The 14,362-nt window shown below is 44.0% G+C and overlaps 2 protein-coding genes across 5 annotated transcripts; both read left to right on the plus strand.

Moving 5' to 3' along the window:
- The first annotated feature begins 492 nt into the window (after positions 1 to 492).
- matn1 (matrilin 1) lies at positions 493 to 6,661 on the plus strand. 2 transcript variants are annotated; one of them, XM_046417760.1, is made up of 10 exons: positions 493 to 1,527; positions 2,746 to 2,930; positions 3,026 to 3,190; positions 3,291 to 3,513; positions 4,410 to 4,532; positions 4,625 to 4,797; positions 4,890 to 5,121; positions 5,236 to 5,388; positions 5,505 to 5,585; positions 5,693 to 6,661. In XM_046417760.1, exons 1-10 carry the CDS (start codon positions 1,431 to 1,433, stop codon positions 5,740 to 5,742), a joined length of 1,482 nt encoding a protein of 493 aa, XP_046273716.1. In that variant the 5' UTR covers positions 493 to 1,430; the 3' UTR covers positions 5,743 to 6,661. The 2 variants fall into 2 exon arrangements, with proteins under 2 accessions (XP_046273716.1, XP_046273717.1); XM_046417761.1 differs by lacking the exon at positions 4,410 to 4,532.
- Positions 6,662 to 6,959: 298 nt separating this feature from the next.
- On the plus strand, positions 6,960 to 14,098 carry sesn2 (sestrin 2). Of its 3 annotated transcripts, XM_046417753.1 has the most exons (12): positions 8,264 to 8,346; positions 8,611 to 8,667; positions 8,960 to 9,025; positions 9,802 to 9,990; positions 10,835 to 11,017; positions 11,351 to 11,569; positions 11,751 to 11,889; positions 11,988 to 12,103; positions 12,271 to 12,354; positions 12,873 to 12,979; positions 13,070 to 13,214; positions 13,485 to 14,098. In XM_046417753.1, exons 4-12 carry the CDS (start codon positions 9,802 to 9,804, stop codon positions 13,569 to 13,571), a joined length of 1,269 nt encoding a protein of 422 aa, XP_046273709.1. In that variant the 5' UTR covers positions 8,264 to 8,346; positions 8,611 to 8,667; positions 8,960 to 9,025; the 3' UTR covers positions 13,572 to 14,098. The 3 variants fall into 3 exon arrangements, with proteins under 3 accessions (XP_046273706.1, XP_046273707.1, XP_046273709.1); XM_046417750.1 differs by lacking the exons at positions 8,264 to 8,346; positions 8,611 to 8,667 and adding an exon at positions 6,960 to 7,848; XM_046417751.1 differs by lacking the exon at positions 8,611 to 8,667 and having other exon boundaries at positions 8,196 to 8,346.
- Positions 14,099 to 14,362: the final 264 nt, after the last annotated feature.

Consider the following 14,362-nt stretch of genomic DNA (forward strand, 5'->3'; position numbering starts at 1 on the left):
GTAAGCCAAATAGCCCATTCCCAGAGATGACGCTCTGACCAGGAATAACATCACAAATCTTTCATCTCCAACCCATCACCACCATCACACACACACACACTGTTGATTTAACAGCTTGATCGGTTTAGTAGGAAATTTGTCTGGCTAGTTACTGTACAGCCTGCGCCCCAACTCCTCCTCCCCTCCCAGACTTCCCTCTCAATTGCGGCTTGTTCAGATTGTGTGTGTGTGTGTGTGCGTGGAGGAGGAGGAGGAAGGGGAGGTGTAGAGGAATGCAAGGTTGGGTCGGGTGGAGTGGGATGTTGGAGGGAAAAGAGGGGTCTCTGTGAGTCCGTATGTGGACTCTATAGAAAGATTAGTGTATTGATGAAAGTGTGTTTTCCGACAGTGTTTACTCCGCTGGGGCCTGCTGCCTACCTGACAGTTGAGAGGAGCGTAATGGAGAAATAGAAGAGAAGAAGACTCAGCCTGAAAGGGGCAAATTGGTTATTTTTTGTTGTTTACTTGTGATGAGGGAATCTTTTACATCTGTTTGTATGTTCTTGTGTTTTGTTGACGTTTATTTTTTAATATCAAAATACATAAAAGTCAAGTCTTTGTCTTTAAAAATCAAAAAAAATACAATTAAGGAAGGATGAGAGAAAAGTTGGAGGAGAGAAAACAAATGAGTGGTGTATAAGTCATGAGGACTCAACTGAACCAAATTTAAGAATCCAGGAACTGGTTTGTATACTTCAGGTTCTGCATAAATGCACACACACATCCAGCAGTGTGAACACTGTAGGCTGTGTATGGTGGCTCTCCTTCACTTCCGCACCATAAATGTGTGTTTGCTATACGAGGGAACACGGGGAGAAAAGAGGAATTCATGTTGGTGTTTATTTGAGCTTTGGCCAAATCCAACCTGGGGCGGCTACATTGGTGCGCGCTGGGCACCAAACCCCAGCCGCTCCTGTACCCCCAGCCAGACACACACACATACTGTACACACTCAGGTACTCGAGTGCACACAGAACACAAATTACTACTCAATCTCTCTCTCTTTCTCACACACACACACCCACACCCACACATACATACCTGTCCATCCTAGCCATATCAAGGTGTGTTTGTCTTTCCCTGCCCACCAGTTTTGGTCCTCCCAGAGCAGGTATTTCCCTCTCTTTCCCACAGACACACACACACACACACACACACAAACACACACACACTCTGCAGCTATAGAGGGGGGCTGTCTGTGGGCTGACTGTGTGAAGCACTTGCATTGATAACCTGCTGCTCAGAGTCACTCAGTCTCACTTTGTGGCCGTCCCCCTCGCCTGGAACTCCCTTCGCCCTGCTCTGTCTCCTTTCTGGCTTCTGACTCTAGGACCGTCTGCGGACGCACTCAGACCCCCGCGGTTACCCATCACTCCTCTGTCGCTGTCACCATGGTGCCTACCCCGCCGTTGTTCCTGCTGCTGCTCAGCCTCATAGGGGCTCAAGCCGCCACCACCACCATGGACCTCCGCACGGCCGCCGCCATGGGTAAGAAAGATGACCTTTAACCTTTACAGCTAATATTAACTCTGTCTCTGATGGTGTGATTTCTGACATCAAACCCTGTTTTTTTTCACTGTATGCCTCATACATGACGTTATAGCATAATTATAAAATAAATAAATACTTTATACAGAGGTAACAGATTTAGTGGAATGTTCCTCTAAAATTCCATTTATTAGTGAGGATTAATGTTTTGTAAAAGTGTTGTTCAGTCCTTTCTGTATATCCATGTTGGTATGACTTTTGCCAACGTGATATAAACTCCCAGCAGTCACTGAACTAAAAAAGAAGTATTTATTTAACTTATTCACATTTTACGTTAAAATTTGTTTGCATAATTGTTTCATTACAAAAAGAACATAATTCCACAGTTATTGTGAATGCTTTTCTTTGTCTTTTTGCAGCGGCTTTGGGCATTTGCTGAGTAGAGTTATTGATATTGAGTGGTTAGTCAGCAGTAGTTTTCATGTTGCTGCTGATGGTTGGATGGTATATGTGCACAGACTGAATGACCGTTTCAGGAGGCAGTTGGTACACTTTATACATGTGTGTGAGTGATGGAGAAGCTGATAGGAGGAAAAATTGGAGGGAGGGAGAGATGCAAAGGGTGAGAAGGGAGATCAGTGATGTTAAACAGACACTGGATGTTTTAGCCACAAACGCCTGGACCCTCACGCAGCATATCCTGTTGCACACCACACTAACAATATTCCTTTATTCACACACAAGGTGGCTTCATCAACCAAAGCTAAAATGTTTGCACTGATATGAGAGCAAATTTGACCGAAAAAAAATCAAAACTGTGTCTGCTTTTTCTGAGCTTTCCACAACATACATCGCACTTGTCTTGCATATTATTAGCAAATTATTATTACCTCTTTTAAAATCATTTTAATTATATTTAAAATGGCTTCTCATTTGATCTTTTTCTGGCCAAGTATTTCTCCTCAGTCCCTCCACCCGTTGCCTCCCTACATCCTGTTTTTTCTGTTTCCTCCCCCTTTTTCACCAGCCTCCATCCTTTCCACCCTCTCTTTTCCTCTCAATACCTCTGTTCTCCCCGTGCTCCTCCCACCCTTCTCCCTTTCTCCCTTCTTCATCAGTCTTTATCCATCTGCATTCCTGGATAACTTTGCACAGTTTTTGCACATACTATTAGGATATGAATACATAATAATTTCCCTTCTGTCTCTTCATGTGTAGCGGCAGGTTTGTGCAAAACTCGTCCCACCGACATCGTGTTCATCATCGACAGCAGTCGGAGCGTTCGCCCCTCAGAGTTTGAGCAGGTCAAGGTCTTCCTGGCGAAGGTCATTGAGGGGCTGGATGTTGGACCCAACGCCACCCGTGTTGGAGTTGTGAACTATGCCAGCCGCGTCAAGAATGAGGTATGGGACACATAGCCTTCATTAGCACTGAGCAGAGTGTTTATTTATTTGACAAACTATTTAATGACACTGACCTTGCTATTACGGAACTGTAGGTTTCTCTGAAGACACACCGCACCAAAGCCGGACTGATTAAGGCTGTGACCAAGATCGAGCCCCTGTCCACTGGAACAATGACTGGTCTGGCCATCCAGTTTGCCCTGAACGTGGCGTTCAGTGAGGCCGAGGGCGCTCGTGTCAAATCTCCTGATATCAGCAAGGTTTTTGTCACATTTGCATGCATTCATACATGCAGCTCTACAAGTTTAGTAATTAAGATCCTGATGTTTTTTAGCTGTTTTTGCTCCTTTTCCCTCACAGGTTGCCATTATTGTGACAGATGGGCGTCCCCAGGACAACGTGAAGGATGTGGCTCAGCGTGCCCGGGATGCTGGTATTGAGATTTTTGCCATTGGTGTGGGACGTGTGGACATGAGCACCCTGAGGCAGATGGCCAGTGATCCTCTGGATGACCATGTGGACTACGTGGAAAGCTACAGCGTCATCGAGAAGCTCACCAAGAAGTTCCAGGAGGCCTTCTGTGGTAAGATGGGAGGAGGTAGAGGAAAGAAGAAGAAGAAGTGGGGGAAGATGAAGGAAAGATGAGGAATTTGTCGTTTAATGTTAGAGGGACAGATGCAGAAAAACAGGGATGAAAAATAGATAAAGTTAGTTGAAAAGAATTGCTGTCAGGATGAGTCATGTTTATCCACCACCTTCATGCCTGTGGAGAGAGCTGTCTGCTGGCCCCCCTGTACTGAGGGTAAGACGTCAGGACTGTCATCTTTTCATTCCAATATGTTGTTTCGTCCCTTTTGTCTTCTCCTTCCCTCAACAAGACTCCAGTATATTCATTCAGACATTTAGACTCATTGAACATTCCCAGCAAATGAGGGCATTAGGGCAGGAACAACCTTTTGGAATGAAATTCGCTCCTGTTCTTCAGTCAACTCTTACATAACTGAGAGGCAAGACTGATCTCTCTGTAATTACCGATCCATTAGTGACAATCATTAAACTTCTCATTAGAAATGCCCTTTGGCTCTCTTAGTCTGTAGCAGATTTGACTGCTGTCTTCCACTCATTTTGCAGCAGCCAATCTCGCAGATATTTTGGACCAAGGGCACAGCTGCATGGTTGCAGTGTTGGATTGTTATTGGATGAGCCTGTGCCTCATATTTAGAAATAGACGGATGTCATGTATTTGAGGCTTTTCCAATCTTTTCCACCTGTTCATTTTAAGGATCCACTGGATTCATGCACCATCCACGCATATTAAAAACTGTCCAGGTCAACTGCAGGTCACAGTGGATCATTAAAAGAAATGAAGGCTAGATTTTCCCATTTTCAGATTTACATAGTTTCCTTCTCTCCTCCTAACCCCATCCACCCACCCCCCTCTGTGTGTGCGTGTGTGTTTTTGCATGCACACACACACAGTGTCTGATCAGTGCGCCACTGGGGATCATGACTGTGAGCAGGTATGCATCAGCAGCCCCGGATCATACAAGTGTGCCTGCAAAGATGGCTTTACCCTCATGGACGATGGTCGCAGCTGCAGTGGTGAGTGCGTGTGCGTGTGTGAAGGTATTCGTCCAAGTGCGGCCACTGTGCTCCCAGAGTAACATGACCCACTGTGTGTTTGACGTCACCAGCTTGCAGCAACTCGGCAACAGATGTGGTGTTCCTGATCGATGGCTCTAAGAGTGTACGTCCTGAGAACTTTGAGCTGGTTAAGAAGTGGATCAACCAGATCGTCGACAAACTGGAGGTTTCTGAAAGCAAGGCTCATGTTGGACTGGTGCAGTACTCCAGTGCAGTGAGACAGGTATGGGCCTGGGTTCTGTGTTCACCATTTAATGTTTGCTAATGATCAGCTTCCCTCTGTATCGACGTCATGTTTTCATCTCCCTCCTGCAGGAGTTCCCCCTGGGACGCTACAACAACAAGAAAGACCTGAAGGATGCTGTGAAGAGGATGGCCTACATGGAGAGGGGAACCATGACAGGCCAGGCTCTCCGTTATCTGACAGACAACAGCTTCAGCCCCGGTCAGGGTGCCCGGCCCGGTGTCACCAAGGTGGGCATTGTCTTCACTGATGGACGCAGCCAGGACTACATTGGAGACGCTGCCAAGAAGGCCAAGGAGCTTGGTGAGAGGGAGAGGATTGATATCCCCCCTTTAAGCATGGGTGTAGTATAAACAGATAAAATAAAACATCTTTTGCCAGTCAATTGAGTGAAACCTGTGTGTTTTTGTGGCACAGGTTACAAGATGTACGCTGTCGGAGTGGGCAACGCAGTGGAGGATGAGCTGAAAGAAATCGCCTCTGAGCCGACTGGAGAGCACTACTTCTACACCGCTGACTTCAAGGCTATGACCCAGATCGCCAAGAAGCTGCAGATTAACATCTGTGAAGGTAAAACATGATTAAATACAAACAAAATACAAAAAAAAAAAAAATACTTGAGTTATTACCAGTTATTTTACTGTACATACTTGTACAATAAATACTTGTGCTTTCTCTTCCCACAGAGGCGGACCCTTGTGAATGTGACTCCCTTGTAAAGTTCCAGAAGAAAGTAGAAGATGCCCTACAGGCACTAACAAAAAAATATATCCTTTCTTGAAACGGCCTGAGAATTATGATGTTTGTTACGTCATTGTTATATTTTCTATATTGTTGTTTGTCTTCGTTGTTTCTCTCCTTGACAAAATCTTACTAGAGAGTATGTCGAAGAGGATCGCCTTGCTGGAGAACAAAATCGTCTGAGGACTCTCATCCCACTCTTCCCTGTTCATCTGCACACACACAACCACACACACAAACAGGTTTTGCTTCCTGTAAAATACTGAAGAGGAACCTGTGTGTGTGTGTGTGAACTCTGACCTCTGCTTGTATTCTGAGCTCTCCCAAACACCTTTGTCCCCTCCTCTCTCCATCTTACCTCTTTCACCCATGGGTCTCCTGGGACACGAAGCGCCGGTTGCCATGGGGACCACACCTTTGTGTGTGTGTGCGTGCGCTCCGAAGGTCATCCTCCATAGCCAGCCTGTGTGTTTGTTAATAAAAGTCTTCCCTCATAGGGAAACAGTATACTGAAGGGTTTTTCTTTGTTGCTGCCACAATGCTGAATTTCCCCAAATCTCATAGAGTCTGTCTTGTCAAACGGAGCAGCACATCATCCTCACTTCTTTGTCTGAGTCTATCTGTCGATGTCGTCTTTCCCTGTCATATCTGAGGGCATCATCTTTCTTCTCTTACCCCCACACAAAGGTATCTAATATTATGTATGAGATATATATATACAGGTAAAATAATGATATATGCCTGATAACAAGGGTACTCCAGTGATGTTTTTATTTTCATAAATAAAGGTGATTCAGGATATACATATTATAAATTGTGGAACAATTGTATGACGGATTGACATTACAGACACAAAGAAATTCTTTTACACAGTGTTATTGATTAAATATAACTAATATAAAAGTAAGCAGAATTTTCCTCTGGTCTTTGGCTCCATAATGTGGGCTCCAAGGACCACAAGGACTTCATAGATGTCACCCAGCAAAATGGTGAATGGTTGTAATTCACTGATTCCCTCTTCATATTTAGAACTTAATCATTATTTTGCCTAACGTCTTTTTAAATAGTGAATTCCAAAAACTAAATTAAAGTTCGATCCATATTATTGTGTGGATTTGTGTGGTTACCTGTCAAGAAAAGGTTTACTCCTGCATTAGATTGCAGAAACTATAGAAATCACCTATTGGACTTACAAAATGAGTCACTTAGCTCTCATTTACTTATTTTTTTAAGTAACAAATATCTGTTGTTTATATCATTGATTCTAAATTTGATTTTATTTAAAAATATACTATAAGTATTGCAACCGCACGGATATTACTGTTTCTAATTTACATAAATAATAGGAAACAACGTGAGAAGACTTAACGCACCGTGTGTCGCGCTTGATTAGCTTCGTGCGCGTCATGATGACGTCGCACAGGAGGAAAAATAACGCTTCAACTTCAAACAGCTGAACGAAACCAGCGAGTGAAGTTTTTACATTCGTCTTGGTGTCTCGTAAAAGTCTATTTTGAACTTAAATTAGACTGTGCTCCGGTCTGAGAGCTCAATCCAAACACAAAGCACTGGCTCACGGTGTTGGTCTTAACGAGCCTTCGTCATATGTCGACTGTTAAAAAGAGTTTGCAGCATCTGCTAACAACAGCTTGGCTAGCTCAGCGAGCTAACTGGCAGACTGCCGTGACGGTTAGGTAGTCAGTAGCAGAAGGCTTTGAAGCTGGCCCGACGGCGTTAATGATTTGTGGAACAGATGATTGCCCAGTGAGCGAAGACAAGACGGCGGACACTTGAAGTATTTGGCAGTTGAGAAAAGCAACGTTTGCATCAGGCTAACGTTAACGCTCAGGTTAATAGTTCAGCTAACAGTAGCTAACAGTGACGTTGGGTGACTCAGCCCAGGTGCTGTAAGAAACAATTGAAGGTGCTTCGGTACATGTACTAGGGATGGCTAGTAATCCGGAGGCAGGCTTTACCTGTCAGACTAATGGAGAAAAAACACAGGGACGAATGTCCAGTTCTGGCCGCTCATGTCGCTACCAGTCCGAGTCCGAATCCGATGTTGACCCGACCGTCAAATGCTTAGCACGGCTGTGCAGCAGGGACGGGGACGAACGAGCAGCGGCTCTGGAGGAGCTGAGCCACGGGGTTCAGCTGTGTTTGGGAATGGACCGGTCCCGTTCGGCACGGCTAAGTAAAGAAACACTCCTGCATCTGCTTCGGCTGTCCCGGTCGTGTCCATTGCTGGAGGTGCGGCGGAGAGCAACCGATCTGCTGCGAACCGCACAGGTAATGTTGACATACTGTCCACATTTTTCTTCTTTATAATGTGTGCAGACAAAGAAATGCCAAAAACAATTCTGACGAATTTAACTATTATAACGCAGGTTTCCAAACAAAATATATCTTAATGACAGGCAGAACTTTGCCTCATATTTAGCACCGTTGCTTTCACTTCTCATGTTAAGTCCAAGATCAGATGAATGATTCATTAATAGTTATGATAATCTTGCATCTGGTCAGCCACAGGTAGCTATCAGCTGGTTACCATTTGCTATGACATTGCTGGATATTTCATCAGAAGGTGATGCAAGACCCTGTTGCGGTGTGCACAAACAAGCAGGCCGGACACGCCCCCTCCCGGTGCCCTGACAAACAAAGTAGACACACCCCCGATCCCTCTGTAGCTTCTGTGGATAAAAAGCCAGGCTGTTTGTGGCGCAGATTCAGTTTGTTTGTCGGAATTAACAATCGGTGGTGTTCTGCTACCGGTCTTTTATGATGTTGGTGAGTTTAACGCACAGTTTGGTAACAGATTTTATGGGTTGTAAGTTACGAAACGGGTCTCTCCAGTTACTGCTGCGGTCAAAGTAGGTCTAGTCAAGTTCAAGGCGGTTAGAGCTGCACATTTTCTCATTTATCTCTCAGTAATCTTTATTGAATGTGTTAAATCAGTAGTGTTTAAGAGGAAAACATACAGTTGATTCATTTACAGTCTGGCTGTTTAGTTGTTTGCTCATAACATTTTTAAGTTCTGTCTCTTGTGAATAGACTTGTGACATTTCTGTGTATTGAAACAATTAGTCAGTTCGTCGACCAGTGAAAAAAGTAAGCTATTATTTTTTAGAACTATTTTGTTGATGGATTAATTGTTTTTAATTTTTCAAGTAAAAATGCCAAACACCTCCTTAGTTCTTGCTTCATTTTCTGCTTTTCTTTTTTCTTAAGTGAGAGCAAAATCTTGGTCTTTGTGAAATTGTGATGTGCGTTTTACATTGTTCCCTAACGTTCAATAAATAACACGATTTATTGAGAACCTAAAACCTAAGATTAATCAGAAATGAGAGGATTCATTGTTCACTGTATCATTGCCTTTCTGTGTCTGTCTTATTGCCACCAGGAACAAGGAGTTGAAGTCCCTCGAGCTCTGGTGTCGGGTCCAAGTGCTTTTATCTACCCAAAAGAGGTCTGTATGGCATTTAAATCCCGAGATTTTATTAGGGTCCGTTAGTCAAATCAGTGTACGTGGAGCGCTAGCTAGAAATGTCCTAAATCAGTGCTAATATAAGCAGTGTAGCAGACTTATCTGCTGCAATACTGGGGTGCTTGTTGCTTCATGTTACCAAGAGAAGCAACACCAGACAAGTGTTGCAAAGCTGATGACTGAAAATACTGATTTCATATGTGACTCATTCCAAGCTTTCCACTGGAGAAAGTGGGAGTTATCTATCTGCTCTCCAAGCCTGATTATTTCCGGCTACAAAAGGAACTTTTAAAATAACCTTTTCAGTCTGTCCTTAAGCGTAGTAAAATTACACCTGTCAGGCACAACATCAAAATCTCTGACTCTGCTCAGCCTCCATTGGATCGCACTTGTTCCAGCGCGTCCCATGGGTGCTCTATTGGATTGAGGTCTGTTGAGTTTGGAGGCCTGGTCGGCACCTTGAGCTTCATGTCATTTTTGAGCCATTCCTGAACGGTAGGGAGGGCCACTCCCATCAGGAAGCACCATAGCCATGAGGAGGTGTACTTGGTCTGCAGCGGTGTTTAGTTGGTTGTCAAAGTGAATGCCAAGACTCAAGGTTGGCCAGTAAAACTTTGTATTGTAAAGAGATGGCCAGTGTGATTCATTTCTCCTGTTGGTGGTTGTTTTTTGGCTGATGGGTGTGTAATTATAGTATTGTGGTCAGGGAAACAGTTGTCAGTTTTGTGCATATATTTTGTCTTGCTGTTCCTCTTCAGATGATGAAAGAAGGACCGGACCAGGACATCCTCATCGAATCTTTTCTTTCATTGGGTCGTGTGGACCACATCACCATGGTGATGGCACTGCACCCTGCTTACCTCAGCTGCTTCCTGAAGACCCAGCATGCTTTGTTGGAGCTGGACGGCCCCTTGCCTCGACACTGGAGACATTACATTGCTGTTATGGTAAGAAAACCACAATATGTGACTGTTAAGTACTACGTGGTGGAATGAAGAAATGGGCTCTCAGTGGTTGGCCATTGCTGGCTGTTTTTTGTCATTTTATTTTGCTAATTTAATGGTCTGCTTAGAAGAACGATTGTGAGCCGCTGCTGTTCGTCATGTATGTTTCTGAATCTTTATCATTCATTTTTGCATCTACTGAGGCAGCAATTACAACAGCTATAAACACTTCAAAGTCTGTTACTGGTTTGTGAGAGACTTCAGGTACAGACTACAGTTTGAAAGTTTAGGGTAAATATTGTATGACAAATTAAAAAAAGATAAAAAAAAAATTAAAATAATGATAGACCTCCAGCTGTTATTTTTTCTCTTTGTGACTGAGTCAGTGCCTTTCTTTTTATAAACAATATATAGTTTTAGCTTTATGGCAGCACTATTACGCCTGCCTACACTGTGTGTGACTAAAGCAGTGTTGCAGCTGTACAGTTATGTCGCTATAATGCTGTTTCCTCTGCTTCTGCAGTGCCTGACAGTTCACTGGCTAACGAAGTGATATCGCTACTTTTTCTGTATATAGCTGAGTGGACACGGCTACACCTCATAAAATTAGTAAAGTTTGATTTAGGTGTATCACTTACGCTGACAGTAATTGCTGTCATCGGTATATGATCCTTCTAATTAAACTACTTTTAGTTTTGTTTGCTGGAGCTGTGAGACGAGTCACTTGACAAACAGATATAGCTGTTGTTACAGCCATTTATATCGGACGGTTTATTATTCAGGAAATGCTGCGGCCAACATAACAGCGAGATGATTTGAACATTTGGTTCCTCCTGATGTTTCACAGGCTGCAGCTCGACACCACTGCATGTACCTGGTGCAGCAGCACAGCGCAGGCTTCCTAGAGGCTGGTGGGGAGGAGAGCTGGCTGAGCAGCCTCGAGCAAGCTCCTACCAAACTCCGCAGCCTGCACACGCTCAACAAGCTGCTGGCACACAGACCGTGGCTCATCACACAGCAGCACATCCAGGTCAACACCCTCAGACTCACTCACTATTTCCTATATATCAGACACCCAGTAGTTTCATATTTACAGTGTAGAATTAGTGTTTTGTACACTTCTGAGTAAAAAAGATCAAAAAGTAAATATAAAGAGTGTCAGGGCGCACACTGCTTGGTGCTCACTTATTGTCAGCTTGAGTATCATGATTTACTTTGTCTATAGGTGCTCAAACTTTTTAGCACTAACACAGCAGACAGAACTACAGCTGACTTCTCGACTAGAACCCGCTGAAATCTGCACTGTCACTTCATGTGTAAATATTAGTTGCTGGTGCCAACACCTGCCCCCTCTGTGCTGCAGGAGCTGGTGTGTCCCGGAGCAGAGCCTCGCTGGTCATTGGCTGAGCTCATACATGCTGTGATCCTGATGGCACAGGCTCACTCACTCTGCTCGTTTGTGTGGGGCTGCGGCTTAAACCCTGAACCCGACCACATTGGTGGTTATACCTTCCAGCCATCATCACCCAGTCACCTTCCTCGTAGCCCTCATAGCCCCGCTCATGAGGATGGCAGGCAAGAGGTGAGCCAAATGGTTATTTTTCACCACAGGCATAAACATCAGAGTTTATTCCAGTTTGTTATTGTTTTACTGGTCACACCCGTTTAGTAACCGCAGCAGACACTGCACACTGCGCATTATTGTTATAGGGTTAAAAACAAAGCACTAGGAAAACTCCTCAAGGCTTTTTTCTCTTCTCCAGTTGGTTGACGGGGCAATGGAGGTGGAGGTGTTGATGAAGAGGATGGTGGAGCTTCAGCAGCAGCAGGAGGAGGAGGAGTGTACACAGGAGGAGATGGTTACTCGCTTTGAGAGGGAAAGGAGTGAGAGCATACCAACAGGTACAAACATGCAGATTTATCCCGTGCATCATACTGTCATTTACCTCCTTGACATTTTTTTCCTTTCTACTTCCTCTTTGTTGTGTTTGTGTATTTAGCGGTGGTGCGGGGAGCACCGCCTGACCTGGTGCTCCGTCTTGTGGAGGATCCGGACTTCAGATACGAAGACTTTGCCCCCAGAGGAGAGCAGGCACCACCCACCATGAGAGCTCAGGTACAATGCAGCATACAGTTTCTGTGTGTTCGAGAGGATTGTATTTTAGACTACAGCGCACATTCCCAAGTTGTTTATTCATGCTTTGTACAGAGTGCACTGCCCGTTAACTGTTGGTGCTGTTTCCTGGGGCTGTGTTTGTTGATGTTGGTGTCTGATGTGTGCAGGACTATTCATGGGAAGACCACGGCTTCTCTCTGGTCAACAGGCTACTGCCGGACATGGGCCAGTTCCTGGATGAAAAATTCCAGGTACGCTCACCTTCATCTGACACTGATGTGTGGATAACATGAAGGGTTTATCTGCTCCAGGGAGTCAGTCAATGTTGACTACCTGAAACCAGGATTTAAAGGAGATAAAACTGGCCGATGTTCTTGTTTACATGCCTGCAGTCAAACGACTCAGTCAAGAAAAACTGCAGGTGTATTCTTGAACACTAGTTTTCTAGTTTCTAATCTGGGCTCACAAGATAATGAACTGGATAGGAAATTAAAAAAAAAACTGTATTATGTAACAGAAGGATGTTTATTTTTCAGACTTTTCTGCTTCCATTTTTCATTTGGTGGAAAAAGGAAAATTCCAGTTTTACCTCGAGGCTTATATAAACACCCTGTAAGAAGGGGTCTCAAGTAGACATTGCTCTGTATTAAGGGATCACAAGGGAAGAAAAGGTTGTGAAAAAATAAATATGACCCAATTTAGTATAATTAAGGGAAAAAATGAAAATACTTAAAGTGTCTTTGCGGTGGTATCTTTGGTATCTTTGCAGGTTGTGAGCAACTTGACCTACCACAGGATTGCCATGCACGAAGGTGTGGATACGCACACCCTGAGGAAGGCTCTGTGGAACTACATCCACTGTCTGTACGGGATACGGTCAGTCTTACACGCACCACTCAAAGTCTCATTAACTGAAGTCCGAAATCGTTTTTTGTCACTTAGCTTTCCATCATCTCACCCGTGCAGCTACGATGATTACGACTATGGCAGCGTGAACGTGCTGTTGGAGCGCTCTCTGAAGGTGTTCGTCAAAACCATGGCCTGTCACCCCGAGCAGACCACAGCACGTATTTACCACGCCTTCTGGAGACACTTCAGGCACTCTGAAAAGGTAAGAAGGAGTTCAAACGCCACCTGACCTGTCCTCCTTGGCTGCGATAAATGAATCATTTGACATTTTTAACACGTTGTCTCTCTTTGGCACCCTCTCAACCAGGAATGAATCTTTTGACATTTCAGTGTGCCATATCATTTTCCTTCCTTTTTAAAATGTCACGAGAGCAGGAAGCAGTACAGAGTACAGACAGGACTTTAAAGTGTGTCATTGAATATCCTGAAAGTAATGACATGCTTTTTTTTTCTTTTTCTTTTTTTTTTGCAGGTTCATGCTAACCTGATAGTGATGGAAGCCCGGCTACAAGCAGCTCTTCTTTATACCTTGCGAGCTATCACACATTACATGAGATGACACATTCACACACATACTTTTGCAGATGCTGAGCCAGCTGTGACGTATCACAGCCCAATAGATAACACAACACAGGTAGACAATCTTGCACACACACTACAGTGAATGTTTCTATATGCATACCTTTTGTTTCAGTGTTAATGTTCAATGCTGCTTCACGACTGGGATGTTGATATTTAATTTTGTTACTTATTTTGCACTGAAATCGATCAGGTTCTGTTTCTCCTCTTGAGCCTCAAGTGTTGTCCTTGATATCTTGCACATGTTTTCTGTCACACACGCATATCGACATACTGCTATCATGCATATCTTCTAACTAAATCATCATCAAGTGTTTCCTTTGCAGAATTTTTGCTGTTTTAGCAATTATCTGTTCAGCCCCTGTTCATCACACTCTGACTGCTCATATCTTCTCATCCTCCTCATGTCCCCTGTGTCTGCAGCATACAGAGGCCGAGGTTAAAAAAAAAAAAAGACTAAATAACTTGTATTTTTTTATATACAATTAAAAGTTACTTCTTATCAGATTCCTGACTGCATTTGAATGTTTTGTCTTTTAGAGGTGTTTAACTGTTTTACTGGGCAGCAAAACATTACTTTGATTTGGGGGCCCACACCTCTGTACATGTTGCTGCAGGGATTGCACTGACGCGCCACTAGATGGAGACAAAGACTTGAAGAAACGTGAAATGTCACTCTTTACCCAGTCAACTCTCTCTTCAAGGTGAGCGATAACGGCGCGACAATACATTTGTCCTCTGTCTTGAGTTGGAGCTGGTGAATGCGTGAGC

This window comes from Scatophagus argus, chromosome 17 (genome assembly GCF_020382885.2).
Source record: "Scatophagus argus isolate fScaArg1 chromosome 17, fScaArg1.pri, whole genome shotgun sequence".
In the NCBI taxonomy this organism is placed as follows: Eukaryota; Metazoa; Chordata; class Actinopteri; family Scatophagidae; genus Scatophagus; species Scatophagus argus.